Genomic DNA, 27976 nt, shown 5'->3' on the forward strand with positions numbered 1-27976 from the left:
CGCCTCTCTCTCCCTCTCTCTCAACTGATTAGCATCACCCACTATCTACAGCTCCTGCAAACATTCTTTCCTTCACCATATGCCTCCACCTTGTCTCTTCGTTGCTTTGACATTTAGCCTGGGCACAAAGGTCTTGTGCTTAGTACAGATTCTCAACCCTTTTCTACAAAGTATTGCCAAAAATAATTAACCCTGATGTTCTGGAAAACTGTAATCAAGACTGACATTTTGATTTTTTCTTCTCAGAATCAAAGTAATACTCTTGCCTCAGAGCTCTCCAGAGTAAGTGCTAGGATTACAGGAGTCAGCTATTGCATCTTATATATATATTGCATTATATATATATATATAAGTCTATATGTTTACTGTTTTAAATAATTTATTTTTTTATTTTTGAGATAGGTTAAATGTCCTGAGTGACTCTGAATCTGTGGCATTCCTTCCATGTCAGCTCTCAAGTGCTGAAATTATAAGTATGAACCACACACCTAGATCTTAAAAGGAAATAGTTTATTTTAAAAGTGATACAGACAGGACATGTTCTCATTTTGCGTTGCTGCTATTTAGGAGACTTCTTTTGTGGGTGAATTCCGTGCTGGGCTAGTGGTACTTCAGCAAAAAGAAAAATGAGAAAGTGTTTCAGGTGGGTAATCTTGCATATATGGATCTAAATATATGATATTTTAAGCACTTTTATGGAATGTTTAAAAAATAACTTCCTGTAAAAACAAACCTAGCTTCCAGTCTGTTATTCTCTCCCTACAATATAATTACATGGTTAGCTTGAAACTTGTTCTGCACAATTTTCCCATCAACCATCCCAATAGTAAAGGGTGTAAACAAACTCTACACCTAAGAACCTTGGATACAGATCTTAAAAAAATCCCCCAAAAGCATTGCATTTTATTTTACTCTGAATTTTAAAAAAATTAGTATTTCACTTTCTTTTATATATAGTATTAAAAAAATAATCTTCAAGAGAAAAGGAAAAAAGTAACTAGGAAACTAAATAATAAATAGAAAGCTTTGCTAATTTACTTCCATTGCAGAAGAAAAGAAAATATTAACTGCTGTTGAGGTTTGGTCTTTTGCTATGTATTGTGGCTCCCAAGACCTGGATGTCCCCAGAGATGAGATAATCTGCATGTATACACAGTAATGATATGTAAGTTTGCTCCTACATTTAAAACTATTGGTTGAATAAAGATGCCTACAGCCTATATAGCTAGGCAGAAAAAAGATAGGGGATAGGGGACACAGGTTCGGGGGAAGGGTCGTGTTTTTAGTTCCTGGGCCTGGGATCTGAAGGGGCCCACGAGAGGGAAGAGAAGATGGAGAGAGGAAAAGATGACATGGAATAGGTGAAACATGAAAACATAGCTAGTTGGAGTTAAGAGCTGCCCAAGTGGAATATGACAAATTAGAACTCAGGGTTATGGATAGGGAACTAGAAAATAGCTTAAAGGGTAGATATCTGTCCAGCTCTAGTGCTTTAAAGGCTTATTATAAACATAAAGGTTGTGTGTCTTTTATCTGGGAACTGGATGATCAAAGGTGGAGTAGAAACTCCCAATTGAGATTAAAGATTTAATATAACAAACTGCAGGTTTTATGTTAGAAAAAAATTGAGTTGCCTGTATTTACATCTCTATTGACTATAAAATGCCTTTCCTGCACCTACTATTTTTCTACTGAGGCCCTTTTCAACTGTCCATTGTTGAACTGTGTATTGGCAGAAAATGCCAAGTTTCAAGTAATGCATATTATTATCAGAAAGGAGAGGGACATAGAAGAAATTTATTAAACAATGTGATGCTCTTCCCTCCACTTATTAGGAGAGCTGCATACTCCTATTCAAAGCATGAGCTGTGATTATTTCTAGTGTTTGTGAAATAACACTAGAAATGTATTGTTGGGGGTGTGTTTGTTCACATAGGATCTCAGATAACCCAAGCTGATCTCAAACTCCTTATACTGAAAATGACAGATCTGTTCTGGCTGTGCTATTATTTCTGAGAATGCCCCAAGACCCTAGGGACAGGGTATGTTAGGATTCCTGGGAAGCCAGTGAGCAAATGAACATCTCTGTGTGATACAGAAATATAGAGCTGTGAATCTGTGAGAGGCCCAAGGGCTGAAGTGAGGTGACTGAGCAAGCAATATAACTGAGCAATCTTCAGGACACCTATTGAATAAAACAAGGAAAGGGTAGAAATTCAGGGCTTAAGGGAACTACCCAGTTTTTTTTGTCACTCATAGTTCTTTGATATAAAATAGAATTTGTCAACATTACTTGTGATCAAAGAGCACAATAATGCTGTGTCAGATTACAGTACAAAACTATTGTTATGTGAAACTATCAAAATTGGAGTAATCTTATTTGCTAGTCAAAACTGCTTAAAAACAGGGCAAATTTGTAAGTATATAGGACTTGATGGGCCATGATGCTTTTGGGCCTGTTTCACTAATCCCTTGCTGCCCGGGAGAGAATGCAGCCACTGGCAATATGACTGAGTGAAGATGTACAAATAAAATGGCTCATGCAATAAGATTGGAGTTGGATCTTTGGAACTGTTACTTGGTTTATAATTCAGTGATTCACAATATTCAGTTAAATCATCATAATTCATTCAGTGTAGGATTAGTTCTCTTTCAACCCCAAACCTTTGGCCAATAGTTGCCATATAAGGGTTTGTGGTGAGGATGCACAGAAGAGGTGATTGATGAGCTAGGGATGGATATAGCTGCAGTGAAAGAAAGACAGAAAGAGAGTGAAGACATTTACACAATGGAGTACTACTCAGCTATTAAAAAGAATGAATTTATGAAATTTTTAGGCAAATGGATGGACCTGGAGGGCATCATCCTGAGTGAGGTAACCCAATCACAAAAGAACTCAAATGATAAGTACTCACTGATAAGTGGATATTAGCCCAGGAACTTAGAATACCCAAGATGTAAGATACAATTTGCGAAACACATGAAACTCAAGAAGAACGAAGACCAAAGTGTGGACACTTTGACCCTTCTTAGAATTGGGAACAAAACACCCATGGAAGGAGTTACAGAGACAAAGTTTGGAGCTGAGACAAAAGGATGGACCACCTAGAGACTGCCATATCCAGGGATCCATCCCATAATCAGCCTCCAAACGCTGACACCATTGCATACACTAGCAAGATTTTGCTGAAAGGACCCNGATATAGCTGTCTCTTGTGAGNCNATGCNGGGGCCTAGCAAACACAGAAGTGGATGCTCACAGTCAGCTATTGGATGGATCACAGGGCCCCCAATGGAGGAGCTAGAGAAAGTACCAAAGGAGCTAAAGGGATCTGCAACGCTATAGGTGGAACAAAAATATGAACTAACCAGTACCCCCGGAGCTTGTGTCTCTAGCTGCATGTGTATCAAAAGATGGCCTAGTCGGCCATCAGTAGAAAGAGAGGCCCATTGGTCGTGCAAACTTTTTATGCCTCAGTACAAGGGAACACCAGGGCCAAGAAGTGGAAGTGGGTAGGTAGGGGAGTAGGGGGCAGGGTATGGGGGACTTTTGGGATAGCACTGGAAATGTAAATGAGGAAAATACCTAATAAAAAAATTAAAAAAAAAAAAAAGAGAGTGAAGCTAGGTGGCAGTGAAGCATGCCATTAATCCCAGCACTTGGGAAGTAGAAACAGGTGGATCTCTGAGCCTAAGGTCAGCCTGGTCTCCATAGTAAGTTACAGGATAGCCAGTGCTACACAGCAAAACCCTGCCTTGAAAAATGGAGAAAGAGAGAAACAAGAGAGAGAGACAGAGATAGACAGACAGAGAGACAGAGTCAGAGTCATAGGAAGCCAAGTGAGTACAGAAATTGGGAAAGAGGTAGAGAGAGTCACCGAGGACCCTCATCAGTATGTGTGTGTACCCTTAGAAGCAGGTACTTGGCTTTCACAGGAAAAAGCAAAACCTACTGTCCCCCAAAGGCTCATGTATACCTTAGCACAGTATTAAGAGTTATCAAACAAAAATCATAAAAATGGCAATAACCCTGGAAGCAAACTAAAGTTTCCAGCTCGAGAAGTACTTTCCAACTTCTGTGTGCAGTCTTCTGTTTGAATTGTTTCTGTTTTTTAATCTGTTTTGAGGTGGGATTTTGTTGTTGTTTTGTTTCGTTTTTTAAGATTTATTTATTGTGTATACAGCATTCTGCCTACATGTGTATCTGCAGGCCAGAAAAGGGCACCAGATCTCATTATAGATGGCTATGAGCCATATGGTTGCTAGGAACTGAACTCAGGACCTCTGGAAGAGCAGTCAGTGCTCTTAACTGCTTAGCCATCTCTTCTGTCCATTTTTAAATCTGAGTTGATGCAAACATTTTCAATTCAGGATGTGCATATGTACCTGCTGTTCTCCTGACTTGTGAGCAGAGACTGAAGGCGGACACAGCTGTCTTCTTTATAATTTGAATGAATACCCACTTCTTTATACTTTTCATCTTTGGTATTGCTAATTGGTAGTGAGGAAAGGAAAACTGTATGAATCATCTTACAGTTTTAAAAGTAATTTTGATATTAAGTTATAATTTTACTAAGTTAAAAACTCAGACTAGAAAACACTAAACCCATTGTATCAGAAGACTCTAGCTTGTTTATATACATGTACCCAAGCCTTACTACAACTTATCTCACTATTTCTGAAGTAATTTTGGTTAGTAAATAGATTTACCACAAATTTTAACAACTTCACATACTAACAGTTTTACATTACAACCTGATATAGCATCATTGTGCTCTGTGATCACTAGTGATGTTGGGAAGTTCTACTTTGTATCAAAGTAATCCTCACTATTAGCAGAGTAGCAGCAGGTGTTATAAAGAAACCTCCCTCCCTCTCTACCTTCAGGCTCCACATCTACACATTCACCAAGCTACAAGTCAAAACCACCCCAAAAAGTTGTAACTCTGATGAATATATAAAGGCTTTTCTCTTGCCATTTCCCTAAACCACATAGTATAACTATATAGTTTAAAATATTTACACAGAATTATCACAAGTAATCTACAGATAAATAAAACATGTAGGAGGTTCTATAAAAGTACTACCCTCTTTATATGTGAGGTTTCTTGAACATCCAAAGGTTTTTGGTATCAGTGAGACTTCTAGAGCCAAGAGCCTTCAGGTTATGAGGGGTGACTACATATAATAACTTACAGAAAAAGAAAATAGTTAATTACTTTTAAGATCAGTAACTAATGAAAAAAGTTTCTGGCATTCATTATAAGTATAGGACTGTGTTCAGTAAGATAGGAGCTATTATGTGATAGGCAAGGAAGATGAAGCTTGATGGCCACTGTTTTGTCCAAGGATTCATAGCTGGTGACGGACAATGCACTAGATCTGACTATAAGCCCCATGCTTTCACCAGGAATGCTATACCATAATTTCTGGGGTTACTTAGCAAGTACTTTATATAACATAAATAACAAATACTTCCATGCTAGATTATCTGTGAGTTGGAATTAGGGCTAAGAATGGTGAATTAACAATCATTGGTCATTGATATCTCTCAGTATCAATGAACTCCATTCTCCTAATAATAAGATACTAACAGAATGGATGTGAAACAGGATCCAATATTTTCCTACATATGACAAATAAAGCATCAAAGATAAACATTACTTCTGAGTAAAGGGTTAGAAAAAGATTTTCCAAGAAAATGGACATCAACAGATACACGAAAAATTGAAATAACCCCTTCATCCTATTAGACTACCATGTCAACAACAGAAACAATAGAAAGCCCACAAACTCATGGAAACTGAACAAGTCTCTACCAAATGACTGATGGGTCAAGATGAAATAAAGAAAGAAACTAAAGACTTCCTAGAATTCAATGAAAATGAATGTACAGCATACCCAAAGTTATGGGACACAATGAAAGTGGAAATAAGAGGAAAGTTCAGAGCACTAAGTACAACTATCTGCAATGTGTCTAATAGATCTTTAAGAAAATAACATATTTTATACACAAAACTCATGAAAAACAGAGTGAATAATCTTCCACAATTCTTGTTCAGAGCACTAAGTACAACATGAAAAAAAAATTGGTAAGAAATAAGAGGAAACTCTTATTCCACAAAACTGGAAAATCTAAAAGAAATGGATAATGTTTTCAATAGATACCCCTTACTAAGATTAAATCAAGATCAATTAAATGGATCTGTAACCCCTAAAGAAATAGCAGTCATTGAACCTCCCTCCAACCCCCACAAAAGCCCAGAGTCAGGTGGTCTTAATGTATAATTCTATCAGACTTTCAAAGAAAAGTTAACACCAATCCTTCTCAAATTATTCTACAAAACAGAAAATAGAAGGAACTTTGCCAAATTCATTTTATGAGACCACAGTCACCCTTGATACCCAAAAGACACAAAGATTCACCAAAAAAAAAAGAGAATTACAGAACAATTTCCCCTATGAACATGGATGCAATAATACTCAACAAAATACTTGCAAACTGAATATAAAAACATATTGAAAAGATCATCCACTATGATCAAATAGGCCTCATCCCAGCAATGCAGGGATGGGTCACCATACGAAAATCTAACAATGTAATCTACCATATAAACAAACTGAAAGGAAAAGAAACCCACATGATTATCTCATTAGATGCTGAAAGTCTTTGACAAAATTCAACACCCCCTCACATTAAAAGTCTTGGAGAAATCAGGGATACAAGGCACATACCCAAACACAAGGCAATATACTACAAACCAAAAGCCAACATCAAATTAAATGGAGAGAAACTTAAAGCAATTTCAATGAAATCAGGGACAAGACAAGGCTGTCCACTCTTTTCCTGTCTCTTCAATATAGCACTTTAAGTCCTAGCTAGAGCAATTATACAACTAAAAGAGATCAAGGAGATGCAACTTGGAAGGGGAAAAAGTCTAAGTATCACTATTTATAGATGATATGACACTATACATAAGCAACCCCCACAATTCTACCAGGAAACATCTACAGCTGATAAACACCTTTAGCAACATGGCTTGATACAAGATTAACCAAAAAAAAAAAAAAAAATCAGTAGAACTCCTATATAAAATGAAAGAAATCAGGGAAACAACACCCTTCACAATATCCACAAACAATGTAAGATAAGCAAGTGAAAGACTTGTATGACAAAAACATCAAGAAAGAAATTGAAGATTTCAGAACATTAAAAGATCTCTCATGGTCACGGATCAGTAAAATTAATGTAAAAATGGCCATCCCACCAAAAGCAATCTACAGATTTAATGCAATTCCCATCAAAATTACAACACAAGTCTTTGCCCTTGAAAAGGCAATATTCAATTTCATATGGACAAACAAAACACCTGGGATAGCTAAAACATTCCTGAAGAATAAAAAAACTTTCAGAGGTGTCAGTATCCCTAATTTTAAGCTGTACTACAGAGCTACAGTAATAAAAACTGCATGGTATTGGCATAAAAACAGACATGTTGATCAGTGGAATCAAAGTGAAGACCCAGATATAAATCCACACACCTACAGACCTGATTTTTGATAAAGAAGCCTAAAATACAAAATAGAAAAAAGGAAGCATCTTCAACTAAAGATCCTAGTTTAACTAGATGTCTGCATGTAGAAGACTGCAAATAGATCCATACTTATCACCCTGCACAAAGTTCAAGTCTAGTGGATCAAAGACCTCAACATTAAGCCAGACACACGGAAACTAACAGAAAAGAAAGACAGGAATAGCCTTGAACTTACTGGCACAGGAGTAAATATAACACTAATAGCATAGGAATAAAGACTGACAATAAATGAGACCTCATAAAATTGTAAAGCTTCTGTGAGGCCAAAAGACACTGTCAATAAGACAATATGCCAGCTGACAGAATGGAAAAAAAAATTTATCAATGCCATATCCAATAGAACGGTAATATCCAAAATATATAAAGAACTCAAGAAGTTAGGCATCAACAAACCACACATACACACCACATACACCCCCCCCCACACACACACACACTTAAAATATCTATCATATATATTTCCTTTGGTGTAAATATACTATTTTGTATAACCAAGACCACCTTTCTGAGAATTACCTGTCTTTATGGAAGTATGTTCTATTGCTTTCTTTTAATTCACTTTGCTTTCCAAAAGAAGGAACATAAAATTTACAGATTCAGTTTTTTATTTTTCTTTTATTCTCTCTCTCTCTCTCTCTCTCTCTCTCTCTCTCTCTCTCTCTCTCTCTCTGTATGTATGTATGCATGCATGCACATACACATATTTGCATGTGTGAGAGTGTATGTAAGTGATGTATGTGTTAGAAGTCTTCCTCTACTGTTTACCACCTTATTCCACTGAAACAAGGTCACTAAAACCCAGAGCACACTTATATGGCAAGTCTGTCTAATCAATGTGTTCCAGTATATCCACTGTCTCCACCTTCTGAGCACTAGAATTTTGTGAAAGCCACCATGTCCACCTGGCAATAAATAGGTGCTGGGGATTCAAACTTTGGTCCTCATACTTGCTGTACAAGAGTTTTAATCACTAAGCCACCTTCCCAAAACTACTTTTGCTTTGATTGTTTGAGGCACGGTATATTATTCTGTGACTCAGGCAAGCCTCAAACTTATGGCAATCCTGTCTAAGCCACCAGAATGTTAGGATACAGGTATTGGTCACAGCTTCCTGCTACAATTTTTTTGAGAATGTGGCTCTACTCACCGTTTTTTATACTTCAAAATCATCCAAATGAAAACAATGATGAGTAAAATAAAGACGATTATCCCGATGAAAATTCCTAAACAGGAAAACAAAATAAATGAAAACACATCACAAAATTTTTAAACTCTACTAATCCCACTGTTGGTTATTAATGACTCTTTTACGTGTAACTTTATCCTAGGTTCTGCTCTATTTTGGTTTTAATCTAGGACATTAGACCTACATTATTAGTTCTGGGGTGACCAGAACATTCCATAAGTTTCTTCCCAACAACATAGCTCTTCATAACAATGGTGTTGCTGGGCTCAGTACACACAGTTTACCCAAGTCTTTAATGGAATGCATGAGACAGGATGCTCTCTGTGATAGAAATCCCCTTGGTATCAAACTGTATAAATCCATTTGTGTTGGCTAAATGATCAACTTGACACAGTTTAGAATCACTTGACAAGAAAATCTGAGTGAGGAATTAGCTAGCTCTGGTTGGCCTATGGCCATGTCTGAGAGAGATATCTTAATTACATTTATTAAGGTGGCCGACACCCTAAGTAGGTGGCATCATTCTCAGGCAAGGGATCATGGACTGTACAAGAATGGAAAAAAGTTCTTAACAGTGGATGTGAGTAGCTGCTTCAAATTCCTGCCACCTTGACTCCCCACAGTGATGGTCTATACCCTGGAATTATTAGCTAAGAATAAAAACTCCTTTCTCCTCTAAGTCTTTTATCTCCAGACACAAGATTCACTCACATGATGGTCTTATGACTTTAACAATACAAACTATCAGGATGGATATTTCTGGGTAAAAAGTAAAGAAAGATGTGACTTTCCAGTCATATTAAAATAAAGAATTGTTGACAGCGAAGAATGATTACTCACTCAAATAATTCAAAGATGAGGTCCTTCACTGTGCATGAAGATGCCAATCTCATGACACCCTAAACCAGTGGTTCTCAACCTTCCTAATGCTGTGGCCCTTTAATATAGTTCCTCATGCTGTGGTGACCTCAACTATAAAATTATTGTCATAGCTACTTCATAATTTTAATTCTGCTACTGTTATGAACCATGCGTAAATATCTATTTTCCTTAAGTGACCCTTGTGAAAGGGTCCATCAGCCCCAAGGGTCATGGCCTACAGGTTGAGAACTGCTACCCTAAATTTACACTAATTTTAATTGAACTTAAAAGATATTCTTTACTTCTTTTTACATATCATTTATTACTAAATGAATTTCTACTAAAGAATTTCTCAATAAACCCATCACAGAACTTACCAACAATTAGAGCACTGATTGAGCCTGAAAGAGAGAAAAAGCCAAAGAAATGTTACTGGTGCATAGTGTGGTAGCATGCACAGGGTCTGCATAGGTCTGAGTCAGATGGGGTCCCGGCACTGAGACAGGGAAGTGGACATGCTCTCCCATCACGAACCAAGTAGCCATCTCAAGTTGACAACAGCTCACAAAGTAAAAAATTAGTTTTCTCCAGTGGAGTTTCATTGAGTATACAAAATACATTCAATGACAAGCCTTATGCCCGGCAATATATGGCTAACTCAAAATAAACTTGGCGGTATTAGAGGAGTTTTTGTTTCATTTTTTCTCATATTGTTTAATCTGGGCAATTTTTTAACCTTATTCTTCTTTTGCTTTTCTATCTTATGGTTTCTGATTTGGGAGTTTTATGGGTTTTCTGTGTGGGTATGTATCTCTGTGTGTATGTGCATCTCGTGCTTGTTCTTTGTTTCTTTGTTTTGTTCTATTTCGTGCTTTTTGCTTGTTTGTTTTTAAAGAAAAAGAACAGCGTAGAGTTGGATGGGTAGGAAGGTGGAGCAGATCTAGAAGAGGGACAGGAAATCTGGATGAGAATATATTGTATGAAAACAAAAACAAAAACAAAGCCCCCAAAACCAAAACAGGGTCTTTTGCCTGCTAATAAACACATGGTTTCTCACTCAGCCACATCCTCCTCAGCTCAAGTTGCTTGATAAATGTACTATTTTAAAATTTATGTAACTTTAACTCTATATCTTATCTTGTATGTATTTAAGATAAAAAATGTCCTAACCTGCCTTGAAATGTTAAGTTAATCACTTGATAACTTTTATGAAGTCTTCATTATATTTATAAGATACTTTCTTATCTATAAAAACTTCACTAATATCAATTTTTAACTTATTTATATTTGTTTTGTTACCTCATGTTTTTTTTTTACTTAGTATCTGTGATGCTGTTTCCCCAGAAGTCTAAACTTTCTTTCTGTCTCAGCCAGATCTTTAATATACTCCAAATACTCTTATTCAGTATACCCATTAACTTTTGTCAAAGAAATGCATAAAATTTCATACTATGGAATGTCAAGTTTATAATTTCTCTAAATTATTGGTAATTATAATGAATAGATTGAAGAAATTAGATGTAAAAATGGATCTTGAAAAATCTTAGTACATAGCTAGTATTATAAATAAGAGCTTAAACAGGCAGAAAGGGAAATACCTAGCATTTAGGTGTTGTTCTTGCTACAATATTTTGTGGTGCAAGGGATGGAACCCACTGCCTTGAGCGTGATAAGCAAGTAATCTACATGGATTGACACCCCACTCCAAGATGTTATTCAGTGTTAATTCTGCTCAGTTATTCCTTGATATGTACAAGCTACAACACCCTCCAGTAACCAGCAGAGGGTGACTGTCCTACAGGCCTGAGAATAACAAAAAACTCCTTCAGCTACAAAAGTGAGAGACATGGCCTGCAGCTGTCTACTGTGTGGAAGGCAGTCCCTGCAGACAGTTCTCCAAGGCCTACTCTACCCATTGATGTGCTCTCTTGGCTCTCAAGCCATAAAGAAACCCATATGATAAGTGCAACGGTAGAATGAGATAGTGGGAGCTTGAGGAGAGATGACAGACTGGGAAGCATGAAGACAGAAAGGAAGGGGCTGCTTTCATGTTGAGCCTTTGGGGGTCTTGTGTTTTATTGCCCAGAACCTAGTGTTGAGGGAAAAAAATCCTACTACTTCCTTTTAAATTTTTAGTAGTGAGCTTGGTTGGATTGATAAAGAACACAAACATTCAACTTTTATTAAAGCTATTCATAAACTCAGCCTTTCATAAGATAAGTGACCTAAGCAACAAGCTTTTATACTTTGCAGACAAAGATAATAAATTTGTGAAGGAATGACAAGACAAATGGGTCACTGGACCTGGATAAATTCTAGGATTATCATTAAGAGATGTACGGGTAGGAAAGTAAAAATTGGTAAAGAAAATATTTACTACAATGAATTAATTTACTTGTTTTATCACAGCCCCATTTCTTGGTCTCTGGTGATTAAGGTTATTTTCCTGTCTTTGTATGCAAAGAATATCCCTTCAGAAAATCTTCCAAAAGACTCCTGCAGTCACACTTCAAGTGATTTTTACTAATATTCCAATTTGTCAAAATTTGAGACAGCACATTCTCAGCTCCCTCATCACTACATATCATCACACCCCATCACAGTAGGCACCAGAATAGATGGATGAGTAGGCAGTCAGTGACCATACTGAGGAAGGGCTCCACCTCTACATTTGTACTTACGAGATACACATTTGGCCAGAAGAGGATTCCAGCTGCCATCAGACTGGCACTGGCTTTGAGAACTGCCTTCTAGAGTATACCCATCCTCACATTCCAAGGTTACATTCTCTCCATAGTAATATTCTTTTTTCATTTCCAACCCCTTCTGGAATCCACTCATATCCTGAGGGAGATGACATATCACTCCTACAATTAGAAAAATCACAAGGAAATTAGTATGTTGTGGTTAATTAAAATTGCTATTACAGAGACATCTGTAACCCCAGATTTCACCCTCTACAAAATGGGATATATTTTCAATAAATAATTACTGTCACCCTCACAATCTTATTCTTAAATTTTCTGACTTTTATTTGTATACAGTGAAGGAACATGGGACACTTTGATTATCAACTATATAGCTGGAAATTTTTAGAAAGCTATGTCAGGACAACCATGTTTTAGCCCTTGGTCCATGTTGGCCACACCTAATTTAAAAAATTACAGTTTCATGCTAACTCTCTTGTTATATAACATATACTGGTATTTTTTGCTGTGGAGTAAAAGTAAATGCTTCTAGCCTACTTTCATATATAGAACAAAGAAATTAGTAACTTGTGATTCTAATTTTACATACTATCTAATTTCTTTTATTTCACTTAATTCATCCTTTAAATTGCTTTATTTTTCTTTCCAGCCATAAACATCTTCCTCAACTTCAAGCAAAGCCTCCTTTTCTGTTGTAATTGTCTCATGATTTGTAAAGTGTTATTTCTAGAAGTATTTTTTTTTCTATATCAGAGGATTTTGATTGACCTATTAAAGTAGCCTTCTGACCCTCTTCAAAACAGAATCTCTGAGTCCGTGGAAATGAACTAAGAAATATCTTTTTAGCAACATTTCAGTAAGTTTGCTACTATGATAATGGCACAGAGGATAAACTGGCTGGGTGGGACTCTGCCTTGAAATTACCATTTCTACCATGCCTGGGCCTAACTTTGCTCTGTCCCAGGCTGACCCAGAATCTGCCTGCTTTTGAAGGCATAAACAAAAAACTTAGCTGGGTGAGATCTTCTGTGATCACCACCCCTAATCTCTTTATCTTCTTCTTAGTATTTTTCTGACAAGTTGGCTTCTAGCGCAGCTACCTCTGCCCCTTTAGATCTGTGAAGCTCCTTATACAATTCATATTGCATCCTTATGTTTGAGAATCATAGTTGAGAAACTAATCCATAGTTGAGAAATTATATGTTTTCAAACTCATATTTTCAGATTTCTTTCCCATAGCTTTAAGGGCTATCCAGAAGGTCTCAGCATTTACCATTTTGCTAAAGATATAAGACACAATGTTTTTTAACTCAGGGAGTGAGGATATATGTGAATCTTAAAACAATTACATTAAGTTGCAAAATGAGGAAAACTCCCTCTCTCTCTGTCTCTCTCTCTCACACATATAGGCACACACACACACACACACACACACACACACGGATACACACACACATACACCCAAACAAACAAATACAACAACAACAACAACAAAAACAATAACAATCCAAAACCTCATTTCAAGTAAATTCTCTCTGTCCCTTAGACTTCTCCAGTTAAAAATGTGGTACTGGTCTACAATAAATTTCCTTTGAGGACTCATCCTTGACTAATACATTGTGCTGTGATATTTAGACTAGGCTGATTAAATTTATGTTGATTCCCAGCCTCGTGCTATATGACTATTTGGGCAGCCTTTTGACTATTATGGGCAGAAGCATGAAAACTACAATTTCTTTGCTCTAAGGAAGTGGTTCCCAACCTTCCTAATGGCTGTGACACCCTAATACAGATCCTCATGCTGTGATGACCCCCAGGCATAAAATTATCTTGGTTGCTACTTTGAAACTGTAATTTTGCTACTGTTATTGAATTGTAATGTAAATATTGTTAGAGATAGAGGTTTGCCAAAGTGGTTTCAACCCACAGGTTAAGAAATAAAGCTCTAGGGCCTGGAAGAATATATATCAAACTAAAGGACAAGAGATATGATAGACACCTTTATGTATCCAGGAACAGCTTCAGTTGAGACAGTCTTGATGACTCTCAAGTGAGCAGTAGCACTCAGATTCTAGCAACAGCAATGACCAGGAAGGACTGGCTCTATTCTGGAAGTATACCAGAGTCTGGCTGACAGACAGTGACAGTGTCAAACAGGGCAGAGTCAGCTGCATCAGCTCTATTTCTATAGTAACAGTAGTTCCCTAATCTTTAGCAACAACACTTTCCTCCTTTTATTCTTTCTGACCTTCTAACATCTTTATAACTCATTTTCTATAGGAAAGCCTTTGTTCTTTGAAAAATCTGGCAGACAGGCAGACTTAGATTCTAATCATTGCTCTGCAATTTCTATCATCTTGGAAAATTATCTAACCTCTAAGCCTCAATATGGAAAAAATAGTAACTACCCCATAGCTTTGTTTTATAAATTAAATATGCATACATTAAATATAACTGCCCATGGATCACTCATTTCATATTAGTAAATATTATGCATATGAACAATTGATGGAAGCTGGAGATCGCAATGCATGAAAAGAACTTCAGTGTGTGATAATTCCCAGGATGTATCACATTCTTTGCTCGCATTTAGCTCTGCTTCTCAATTTGAATGGATGTGCTTATAAGGTTGTTTGAACACCCACCCACACAAACATATATCCATTCTTGATTTCATATTCCCTTCCAAGAAAATTTATTCATTCAACCTGTTCACTGTATTCCTGCATCCAGAACCAACCCTGTCCCTAGTCCTCCAATACCTCATGGAATTGCAGACTTCGAAGCTCAGGTCAGACTTACCCTTGAAGCAGCTTGGTAACTTTGGCTCCCATTTGTTTAGGGACTGACAACGCACACTGCTCGTTCCTTTCATGATAAATCCAGGGTTACATTTAAACTCCACAATATCCCTTAAGGAAAACAAGCTTCTGTTCTCAGACAGCATGACTGCATTTTCAACATAGGGAGGAGGAGTACATTTGTTGAGTCCAATGCACTGAGGAGGAGGGCCACTCCAGACTCCAATTTCATCATCATTGCTGGTACAGTATAAGGAGGGCTCACCCACCAGGTTAAAGAGCGCCTTCCCTCTCTCATCAGTGTTGCAGCGGTAGGTAACCACCATTCCATAATGAAAGTCTTCTCTGGTTGAACTGAAGAAATCTCCATTGGGAATGCCTGGGGGTATCTCACAAGGAATCCCTGGGCAAAGAAAAGAGATTAAACCTAATGAATCACTGAACTAAAAATACTTGCACTCCTTATTTGCTTTTAATATTTACTGACTTGTAGGTGAATTTTTAAATGTTGCCATTTAGATGCATACAATAACATGTGCTCTGACTTTCCTATTTATGCAGTTGACCTTTTCATTTGAAATAACTCTTTGGTCATATTAGAGAGTTTATATTAGCTTTCTTGCCTAAAATTTCAAAATTTGTTGTTAACTGAAAGGAAGTTTTTAAAAAATAATATTCACTAAGAAAAAATAAGAGGCAAACAAACAAATGGATAGAATTTAAATATGCCTGCAAATATGAGAATATTGGTGAAACTGTAGATTACTCTGTATTAAGCATTTTGAAAATGTAATGCATAAGTAAAAATATAGACCATTAATATTCATGCAAAATATGTAAAGCTAAATTTGACAAATAACTCTTTTTTGTAGTCTTTGTTTATTTCCTTTTTTAAAATATTTTTATTAGGTATTTTCCTCATTTACATTTCCAATGCTATCCCAAAAGTCCCCCATACCCTCCCCACCCACTCCCACTTTTTGGCCCTGGCGTTCCCCTGTACTGGGGCATATAAAGTTTGCAAGTCCAATGGGCCTCTCTTTCCAGAGATGGCCGACTAGGCCATCTTTTGATACATATGCAACTAGAGTCAAGAGCTCTGGGGTACTGGTTAGTTCATAATGTTGTTCCACCTATAGGGTTGCAGACAAATAACTCTTAAGAATACAAGAAAACCCCACAAATTCTGTCAATTTTCAAGTAACACATAATTCTAAATATAATTTCAAGTACTTTGAGACATGTAAAGGACTGAAACCTCAACCTTACCGTATGATGATTTTTACGAACTAGTTTACAAAAAACCCTAACTATTCTTAAAGTCAAAGTGATTCGAACTGGGCTACTTCCAGTTCCTTGGGGAAGAGGGAGTCAAACCAGTAGTAGGGAATGAAGAATATATTGAGTTTGTGGTGGTCTTATCAAATCAAAGAATAAAAACTGGAGTCCAGGGCCTCCTAAATAAGGAAGTTCTGCTGATACCTTGTAAAGAACTGTACTCTTAGAATCAACGATGACTGACACCTACTATCTCAAGGGTTGGAAACCTTCAAGTACTGTAGATGGCCAAGAAAAATTAAAGTTTCTGACATTGAATCAAAATAGTGTCATCTGGCCAGTGTCCTGGAGCCTCACAGAAAAAAGAAAACTATTATCTGCAGAGTGTGGGTTATTGCTGTGTTTTAAATATAGAAATATAGGTAATGTTCCCATAACAACAATGTACCAAAGGCTTGGTCTACTGAGTGGCAAGACAGTAACAGAGCTTTTAAGAGGAGTGGCCTGGTGACTAACAGATAAAACATTTTTGGGATATATTAATTTAACACAGCCCTGGATTTTACTAATAAAAGGCTAAGAATACCACCAGACAGCATCTGAGGTCTATAGAAGTTTCTCTGCTTTGCTTCAAGCCCACCTACTTATTTTTACCAATGTATTTTAAAAGTGCCTTGATTATGACTTTCCTTATTTTTTTTAATATGGAAACTTTGTGAGAGAAATTTCCTGAAAAGAAGCTGTATATAATGCAGAGACTGATTGATTAGAGTTCCAGTCTGAAGAAATTGGGATGTTGTAGGTCCAGAGGCTAGCCCCCAAGAACAACCAACCATTCCTTCCCTACTAACATCTTGTAACTAGTAGATAGAAGCTTTTTGGAATCTATTAACTTAGTACTCCATTAGCTTCTGCCAACCCAAAAGCTAAGACTGTTATCAGATATCATCTTAGGTCAACAGAAAAGCTTTTTCCATCTCATTTTAACTGCCTGTCTAATATATCCAATAATTTACTTTAAGTTTTTCCTTGATTTAATACTTCCTTGTTCTAGAAAAATACAAAACTTCATGAAACTGCTTCCATATTGAAACATGGAATTTGGCAAAATCTAAATCTCTTTCACTGGGCCATAGTCAGTTAAAAATAGCTCCCGAATAAACTATCTCTTGTTCCTTTAAAATAAGATCTGTAGCTTTTGCATTGACCACTTCATCAAATGTTGCCATATTAGATCATGGAATTTGGGGCAACCTAAATCTGTGCTTCCCAGTCATGGTCATCGTGTCTGGCTCCAAAATAAATTTTCTTTTCTGCTTTAAGGTCAGAGTTATTATATATATTGTGCTAACAGGAGCATAACTTCTACCCCATTTTTCCTAAGCCCAAGCTTGAATAAAATGATCTCCAGTAATCTGTCTCCTGGGTTGTTTGGCTTTTTGTTTTTGTTTTTAAACAAGCAGTGGTGTTAGCAGGAATGATGGTATAGAGGAATGACATATACTCAGGTGGAATGACATATACACAGAGGGACTGGAGGGATAAAAGTATGTGAAACACTGAAGAATAACTAAGAACTCTCTAAGTCTGACAAAAGATATCACAGAATTGTAGATTCAAAAAGCAATCTTTTGTATTTAATAGATCTAGAACTTTCATTGTTGAAGCATTTTCTCCTTTGGTTCCTTTCAGTTATTGTCTTTGTTTCATGGCTGCTATAAAGGATGGTAGAATTAGATTTTATATCTTTGTGATGTGTCTAGATGAAGAATTATTTGAATGTTGTTCAAGTTTATATGGCTTTTTAAATCTACTACTGAATGTCTGTAGATGAAATGAAGTGAATGGCAAAGTGTCTAGCACTAGGCTGCTATCTAAGAATTATTTGAACACAAGCATTAGATACCTAGATACCTAGAGTAGTCTGATAAATGGGAAGGCTACTGAATGGCTAAGGAACAATTTCACATCTGCAGTATAAACAGACATACTGAAAAAGATCTTTTGTGCCCTCAGTGGGAAAGCGTTGAATAGAAAATGACAGCATAAGAGTTGATCACACTTTTTACAGTAATGCATAACTTAGAGCTTAAAAATTATTTACTTCTAAAATTTTGTATCTAAGATTTTTTTGGACTGGTTGATCATGGTTAACTTAAACCACAGAAAAGTAAAAGAGTAGCCAAGTAGGACTGCTATATTCAAAATAGATGCCGAGGCAGCATAATTGATTGCAGGATAAATACAAACAATTTTTTTCTATAAAAATAATAACATCTCTTGTGAAGCATGAAGAAGTAACATAAAAAAAGATAATAGCAGGAAGCTATAGAGTCACACAGTTGGTGTTGTTTGTATTGGGAACAGTGGAAAAGTACAGTTTGTATTAGATTGTGGTAAACAAGGGCAGTTATTGTCTTTATAACAGACAGAATTTAGCAGTGCTAGCTGTGATGACACATGACAGTAAGATACGTTGGAGAGGTGGAGTAAAGATGACCAATTAGTCTGAAGCTAGCCTAGGCTACACCTTTCAATAGCTATATCAGTTTAGAAATAAAAAAAAAAAAAAAAAAACCCTTAATGCTTTCTTATTTGTTCAAGGGTAGTACACTGAATTAAATATGTAAGATTTTAGCTGTTGTGGGTTTGATTATAGAAACTAATATATTATTCTCTAACATGAAAAAACAACAACAATACAGAGAAGATAATGTGACGAGGAGACAGAGTTGTTATAAACCATAAAAGTAGAAGAAAAACAGATTCTCTCTCTTGGCTTTCAGAAGACCCAAGCATATTACTGATATCTTGACGAGCATTTTGGCCATCAAATTAAAAGATAATAAATTCCTCTTCTTTAAGCTACCAAGCCTGCAATAACTTGTTATATGAACCTTAGAGAATGTACTCCCATCAGTAAGAAAAAAATAGAGGAAAACAAAAATGTATTCTAAATCATTTTCCTAAATCACATTTATAGAAAATTACATAAAACCACTATCCATTCTTTTTAACAACATTATAATACTTTATCAAAATTGTCCCTATTCTGAACTATAAAATATGACTCAATATGTTTCAAAGTAAACTAGGAAAAAATAATAAACTGGAAAATCCCCCAATGTTTAGAAATTAAGTATCATACTTATAATTAGTCTGTTAGAAAACTTTTGTGCAGAGTAGTAATAGACAAATAACTGTTTGGAAAGTAAATAAAACAGTCTGAACCAAATTTATAGGTTTAAATGTACATTACAAAAAATAAAAGTTTAAAACAAATTATCTTATCAGCCATGTCATTAATTTAGGAGTGGAGAAGTACATAAAGCTGAGGCAAAAGAAAATGAAAGGAAGCAAATAATATAGTAAGAATGAAAATTAAAAATTGACATACACTATGTAAAACTCAACAAAGTTAAAGATTGTTTTTGAAGAGCTTAACAGAATTGATAAATCTCCAGCAAAACTGACCAAGTTATAACCAATATCTCAACTTTGTATCACTATAGACTCTATAGACATCAAAATGATAGTGAGTAGATACAATGATAAATATAATGCTGATAACTAAGAAAACATAAAAAGAAATGAGTAAATGCCTTGAAAAACAAAACTTATCCCAAGTTAGTTCAGTAAGACATTAAGTAAAATATGCTTTTTTTTAGTTATTATGAAAATAAAATCAGCAATTAAAAATGTAATAACCATAACAACTCCCCCTCACTCAAATCTAGACTACTCCGTTACGGAACCCACTGAAACATGTAAGCAAAAATAGCATTATTATTAAACAAATTATTCTAGGGAACAGGAAATAATAATGTCAAGAACATATGAGGCCAACATAATCTTGATGCCTAAACTAAACAATGATACTAAAAGAAAAAAACCTAGTATTTCTTGGAACAGAGATGCAAATATACTAAGCAAAATTAGAAAATTGAATTCAGCAATATTTAAACAGGGTAATACAATGATCAAAATGGGGTTTCACAAATTGATTTTCAAATATTAAAACAACTTTATAATGCTAAGATTAAAAAGATTAGCAATCAAGCCAGGCATGGTGGTGCACGCCTTTAATCCCAGCACTCGGGAGGCAGAGGCAGGCGGATTTCTGAGTTCAAGGCCAGCCTGGTTTACAAAGTGAGTTCCAGGACAGCCAGGGCTACAGAGAGAAACCCTGTCTCGGAAAACCAAAAAAAAAAAAAAAAAATATATATATATATATATATATATATATATATATCACAATCACACATATATCTGCATACAAATATAGAAGATAATATATAACACATCAGAAGCAAGATAGGCTTATTTTACAAATTTAGTTAGTTGGCCTTTAAAAGTCAATGTAACATATAAAAGAAAAAAAGATATGATTATTTCATATGTGTAGAATTAGAATTAAAATGCATAATAAGAGCAATTCTTTCAGCAAATTATAATTTTCTTAATCAAAAAATATAATTTTTATCTGATCATTTATCTGTTAAAGAGTTATTTTTGACTCAGACTTGGAAGCAGAAAACAAGGACAGCCTATGTCTTTTGGCAATTTGTTTCTGACGTTTTTCTTCGGCATTTGCTTTGGCCCTAGGCCTCTCACCTTCATTGTTTAGGAACTTTTGGACAGTGTATCAGATATCATCATCTGCTTTAGAGACTGAAAGTTTACAGATTCTGCTAGCTCTTTTGATCACAAGCACAGAGACACAGTTTTATCTGTCAGTCCACAAATATCCTTCTCTCCATTTTTATACAATAACCAAGTTGAGAACACTCAGAGTGGCCTTCCTAACCCAAACAGACTTGCACCTTTTCTTTCCAGTTCTCCTTGGTCTATAACAAGAATGCTCCAGTCACACCACCTTTGTCCTTCTGGCACTGATTTGGACTACAGAACCCTTTCACTCTTCACCAGATCAGCAGCAGCTCCTCCTGTGGCCACTCACCTCTCATAGAAAAGTATAAAATTTGTGTTCACTGTCCAAAAGGAATGTACTCAGCTCAAATAATGTCTTATTTAAAAACCTGCAGTAAGTAAATGCTTTAAGATGACCTCTAAAGGTCTAATATTATCTCTTATAGTCAACATGTCCCAGAGGCTGTAACAAATATATACACTAAAGACTCAAGGAAGTAAACATTTCAAAACTTGGTCAAGTTGATAGATAGCAAGTTTATACAGAAAGTTTAAAATATTGTGCAAATTGTTGGGTACAAGGCCAAAATTTACATGTCTATATCTGTAATTGCAGGTTGATGTGTTTAATAGAAAACCTCTAGCATACATGAGACCCTGGGTTCAATCTCAGTCCTGCAAAAATTATATAATTCAAGCGAAAATTTAAAATACATGAATAAAAGTAACAGAAAAATTTCAACTTACACTCACAAATAGGTGCCTCAGTATCCCAATCAACACTTTGATCAATGATGACACATACAGCAGAGGAGGAACCAATGAGGCGGTATCTACACACAGAATAAAGAATATTAAGTAATCTGTAAATAATTGTCTGCTTAAATTGCTGATTCCCAGAATTACCATCTTAGAAGCTTCAGGATATTTTTTTTCTTGTCAACAAAAATCTTATATCCTCTTTTGGACTTTTTGATTTCCTTCTTCATTCCTTCCTAACTAAATGAGATTTATCTTTTTATTATCTTACTATACAATCTGCAGTAAATTACAGTTATTTCCTCCTATGACTTATAATTAAAGATATTATAAGCATCTTGAAGGTAAAGGAAATATTATGTGTATTTCTGTATATATACTAAGATGAATTCATTTATACTTTGTAAGCATTAATGTGAATACCTAGACAAGGGAATGCTTATCAGCAAGATTCAGCAAAGAAACTCAAGTCTGAACAGGAGTTGAACAAAGACTTCATACTTAAAACAGCATTACTGAATTCATGTTGACAATACTCAGTTAATGTGCTGCAAATTATCTAGTATATCATAAAATTAAAACAATTCATGATACATTTCCCAGCAACTGAACTCATACTTATTTTATTAGTTTCACACATACACATCATTTTCTACATACAACTGTAAATGGTGTGTTTTAAATTTAAATTCCACCTGCTCCTTTTGCTATGAGAAGGAGACTCTTGTTTTTTGAGACAGGGTTTCTCTGTGTAGCCCTGGCTGTCCTGGGACTTGTTCTATAGTCCAGTATGACTTCAAACTCAGAGATCCTGTCTCTGCCTCCCAAGTGCTAGGATTAAAAACTAGCATCACCATCACCTAGCAGGAAAAAAAAAAAAAAAGCTTTTACACAATTTTATACGTGTAGGCATGTATATTTCTCACCAGGTCAAGATCTACAAGACCCATTCCTTTCCAAGTTGCTTTGGTCATGGTGTTTCATCACAGCAAGAGTACTCCTAACACATGGTGGGAGGAGGTATAATATATAGTCTGAAAATTAATATTACTAATTATAATTGCTCTTTAAAAGACTTTATTTTCAGAGGACAGTTAGGCTAGGCTCCTGTCTGCAAGCATAACAGAGTATCATTAATAGTGTCAGGGACTGGTGTTTGTTAATGGGATGGGTCTTTACTTGGGCCAGTTATTTGGCCATTCCTTCAGTCTCTGCTTCATCTTTGTCCCCGCACTTCTTTTAGACAGGACAAATTTAGTGTTGAAAGTTTTGTGGGTGTGTTGGTGTCCTTAGTCCTACACTGGGGGTCCTGCCTCTCCAAGTTCCATGAATCCACTGCATCTAGGTTAAGGTCACCTGCATTGACTCCTGGGAGCCTCCTCCATCCCAGGTCTCTGAGACTTCCTAGAGATTCCCACACACACCCCTACCCTGGGCACATCCATTTGACTAATGTCCTTCTGATCAACAGGTAAAATTCTCTTTAGACTGTACAGATTCTTAACTTCCACCAATCCAAAGGCTAAGGATGTTTTAACATCTGAGTCCTATTATAGAGGTTGCTTTGCTATAGTTCATCTATCTGGTGTTTATACCAATGAGCCTTTAAATGTTTTAAGATTTTGTTGTTGTTGTTGTTGTTCTGTTATAAAAACTTCATTCAAACTGGCTTTGAATTCACAGAGCTATGTCTCCCTGTTTCCTGAGTGCTGTGGTTAAAGACATGCACCACCACCCTTGGTTCAAAGATGTATTTCTTCTTTTTAATTATGTGTATATGTGGGTTTGTGTATGTGCATGTAGTACCAGTGAAGGCCTGAGAGTGTTTCAGTTCCCTGGAGCTGAGTTGTTACAGGCAGATGTGGGTGCTAAGAACTGACCCCAGGTCCTCTGCAAGGGCAATATATACCCTTAACAGCTGAGCCATCTCAGCTTTGCCTATTTTAAAATTATCTGTCTTTTCACTGGAATTATAAGAATTCTATATTAGGGAAACATCTTTTTAAATTCTATGCTTTAGAGATATTTTTCTATTTGTGTTATTTCAAAAGTGTTCTTTGAAAAGCAAATGTTTTAAAGTTTTTGAACTTTCAAATACCATTTTTATTTGGATCTTGATAGGAACACAGATTTAGTTCATGTCCTATAGTTTAATTAACATTCAGAATTTCACTCTGTGTTGAGTAATGAGAACTAACATTAGCACATACTTATAGTGATGACTTCATGCCTGATATGTTCAAAGAGGGATTTCTGAGGTTGAATTGTATTCCCTAAATGATATGGTCATCCTGTAAACTCCTGTTCCCTGTCAATGTGACATCATTTGGAAATAGGGTCTTTATAGATGTAGTTAAGCTAAAATTAGGGTCTTTAGAATGGATCCTAACACAACATAACCAGTATCACTATGAAAAGAGAGAACACTGAATATAAATACATACAGAACAGAAAGAAAGTAATCATGTAGATGGACACCGAAATTAGAGTTATGCTCTACAGACATAGAAGGCCTGAAGCTCCCAGAAGCTGGAGGAGGCAAGAAAGATCCCACCACTAAAGACATCAAAGGGAACACAGTCCTAATAACACCTTATTTTGAACTTGTAGACTTAGAATCAAACTCTTAATAATGTTTCTTGTTTGAAAACACTCTGTGGTACTCATGTCAGCAACCTTGGTAAACTAATAAAAGCTGTGAATTTAAGGCCTGTTCTTCCTCAGAGGTCCCTGGGCTTTTCTTTCTTCTAGCAGCATCCACTCTGAATTTCAGAAGTCTGTGTACTTGGACTGCACTATCTCACCCAGTGAGTACCTCACTTTCTATGTTTCCATAGTTAAAGACATCCCCTAAAGGCTTATAGATTAAAGGCGTAGTCTCCCAGGCTATGATCTTATTGGGGTGTGGTAGAATCTTTAAGAGGTAGGCCTTAAGGGACAAAATTAGGACACCAGTGACAATGCCTTAGGAGAAGATATGGAGATCTTAGCCCTTTCTTGCCTCTCTTTTCTTTATGGCAACTATAAGGTGAATGGGCCTTCTTCACCATGTTCCTGCTGTAATGGACCAAAGCCAGAGAGTCAAGAGAACATGAACTAAAACTTCTGTAATTATGAGTGAAAATATAACTTTCCTTCTTTTAATTCATTACCCCAATTATTTTATCATAGTATTGGAAAGCTAACACATGTGTTATTTTGTTTATTCAACAGGGATAACAAATCTTTCCCACAAAGTCATGTTATATTTCTATTCATTTCAATCAAGAATCAAACAAGTATGTTCAAGCCTTTTAAGGACAGGTAACATTGTGATGGCACTGCTTTGCTGTAGAACACTTGTCTAGCATATTTAAAGTCTTAAGTTCAGCCTGTAGCACAAACACAACAAAACATAACACAAACAAAAACCAAATAAGGAAGTAATAGATTAGATGTCTTTCCTGAGATTTGACTAGAAAGTAGTAGTGCTATTCCAGAACTCTAGAATGAAGAGATGTTGTTGCCAACTCACCCTTTATTACAAGTATAATTAATACGGGATCCAAACTGAATGCCTGTGTGTACATGTACCAAGCCATTCTGAGGATCTAAAGGAGTTTTACATTGTTTTCCTATGAAAAAGAAACAGAATTTTGGAACCAAGTACAGTAAACTGAACTTTCCGTAGTTTATGAATTTCTAACCTGATTATAACTTACTGTAGAATATATACAATTGTAATATTTCAAAGTTTTTGCCACTTTGGGGAAATTCATCAGACACTAGCTTCCAAAAGAACTCTCATCCAAGTTTTTTCTTATTTTCACACAGTGGCTCCCTAAAACATGAAGCATTCTTCTAAGTATTCTAATTTACAGGCCTCATAGTCTGAAAACTTTTCATCTCTTAGTTTTGTTTTTTTTTTTTAAGATTTATTTATTTATTATATGTAAGTACACTGTAGCTGTCCTCAGATACTCCAGAAACGGGCATCAGGTTTTGTTACGGATGGTTGTGAGCCACCATGTGGTTGCTGGGATTTGAACTCGGGACCTTCAGGAGAGCAGTCGGCGCTCTTAACCACTGAGCCATCTTACCAGCCCTCATCTCTTAGTTATTAAGTACACTTTGTTTCAGAATCATTAGTTACTTAATGACACTTGTTCAAAGTTAGACACCCTAAGTGAAATATTCTGATGATATTTTCTCTTAATCATGCCCTGTGACAATCATTCTTATTAAATGTATTAACAATTGAGAAGACAGAATCACAGTTAAAACGACTTGACTGACAAGAATGATGATCCACATGTACTATATACCTTAGATAAGATTATTAATAATGAGTCATAATCTAATATCCAGACAAACTGAGGCCGACTCTATTTGGCACAAAGGAGCCTCTTAAGACTGCCGTTACTCACGTATACACTTATCTTCAGCACTCGTCCAGGTTGAGTCTTGTTGGCAGGTGATAGAGAACTGCCTCTTGATATATCCTGGCAGACATTCATACTTCAAAGATGTTCCAATGGGAAACATGGATTCATCAGTTGGATTTATAGGTTTGGCGGAAGGAAGCTGTGATGGGGCTGGGCACTCACCTGTTGAATGAGACACAGCAACATTACATTGGATAAAAGAACTTGCATCATCCCTCATCACTCTCAGTTCTCCAGCTAGCTACAATGGACCATGTATGATCCTCCTCTCTGGCACTCAGGAATGGATCAGTACTATGGTCAAGGGGGAAAAAAATAATATAATTTTAAAAATGAAACTGCATTTCATTTTGTTAATGTACTTTCCAATACATATTTTGATTTAACTTCTAGACTCAGTTATTTTCTTTTAAGTCTTAGCAGCATTAATTATGTGGCAGAGAGAGTCAAATAATATGTAACCAATAACTATATGTTGGAAAAAAATCATTTTCATTTAACTTTGGAAATACAATAAAAAACAAACAATGCAAAAGACTTCAAGGAAGTCTTTCTCTTAGAAAGTTCTGATTAAGGAGAAAGGAAAGGGAAATTAGAACTTTCATGGTGGGTAAAATAGGCACTCTATTTTGTTCTTAACCATCACTAAAATTTCATATGTAAATTCTACAGTCCTTTCTACTTGCAAATATTTCATTGCACCTAGAGGCTTCCTAGCTTTTCAATCTTACCTTGGAGTGGGAGTGGAAGGACCTTCCTTAAAGTGGAAACTCAAGGGAGTTGATGAGGATTTGGGGTGGGAGATAAAGTACACAGTCCCAAAACAAAACAGTTGTCAAGTGAAAACTGTATCCCTGGGCCTGTTTGTCTAGGCCTTCCGAGCAAGTGCATAGGTAATGTCTCAAGATAGAAATAAATTAAGGAGCTGGAATTGGGTTAGATATTTGACGGCACCTATTAAATACCAATACCAGGAAAGACATCAATATCTCCATTTCACAGATAAGGAAACACAAAAACATTAACTTTCCTCACAACCAAATTCTGGGATTAGAAATTGCATCTCTCAATATTCCTGCAACCCCCTGCTCCCACACCGTTTCTCTCACTACATTCAGCACAGAAAAGCACAGTGTACAGCTAATAAGGACCAGCAGCTGGGAGACCACGCGTTCCTGCCGGCTGCGTACGACCCAAGATCGGGGTAGAGGGCGCCCCACTCTCACCCATGGGAAAGGGGCGCTGGGCACCCACAGGCAACCCAGACCAGCGTTGGAGTCTGCGCAGAGCCTATTTACCGCGGGTTCCCGGTGAACCGTGCGTCCGTGCTTCCCCAGGCCTCCCCGCAGCTCACCCAAAGTAAATGGCAGCAAGAACAGCAGCAAGACCGCCAGCTTGACTCCTCCCCGGCCGAAGGCTACAAGGAGCCACACCGGATCCAGAGGCTCTGAACTCCGAGAAGAGATCTCCATTCCCCTCACACCGTTCTCAAACAACGTTTTACGGCAAATGGTGTAGAAAGCAGTCCCACCCAGAAATGGCGCTGGGTTCCGGAAAAGCTTCCTCTAGCTAGGCAAGGCGCGGTCTTATTTACTCCAAGCCCCTGGGATTTCTGTGGAATTGCCCTTGGGAGATTGATTCAGCAACGCAGAAACTGATTCAATACCTAGTAGGTCAGCTCCAGGAAGTTTTCCATTTGTAGGAACCTTCGACT

The 27976-nt window shown here is 36.5% G+C and overlaps 1 protein-coding gene across 1 annotated transcript; it reads right to left on the bottom strand.

Moving 5' to 3' along the window:
* Positions 1-489: 489 nt before the first annotated feature.
* On the bottom strand, positions 490-27967 carry Cr1l (complement C3b/C4b receptor 1 like). The gene is given in 11 exon segments (XM_029477812.1): positions 490-609; positions 4387-4491; positions 8743-8818; positions 10020-10043; positions 12324-12509; positions 15153-15554; positions 21827-21912; positions 25353-25452; positions 26245-26424; positions 27489-27536; positions 27539-27967. Coding segments are annotated over 11 exon segments (1449 nt in total). The 5' UTR covers positions 27735-27967; the 3' UTR covers positions 490-563.
* Positions 27968-27976: the final 9 nt, after the last annotated feature.

Source organism: Mus caroli, chromosome 1 (assembly GCF_900094665.2).
Source record: "Mus caroli chromosome 1, CAROLI_EIJ_v1.1, whole genome shotgun sequence".
NCBI lineage: Eukaryota > Metazoa > Chordata > Mammalia > Rodentia > Muridae > Mus > Mus caroli.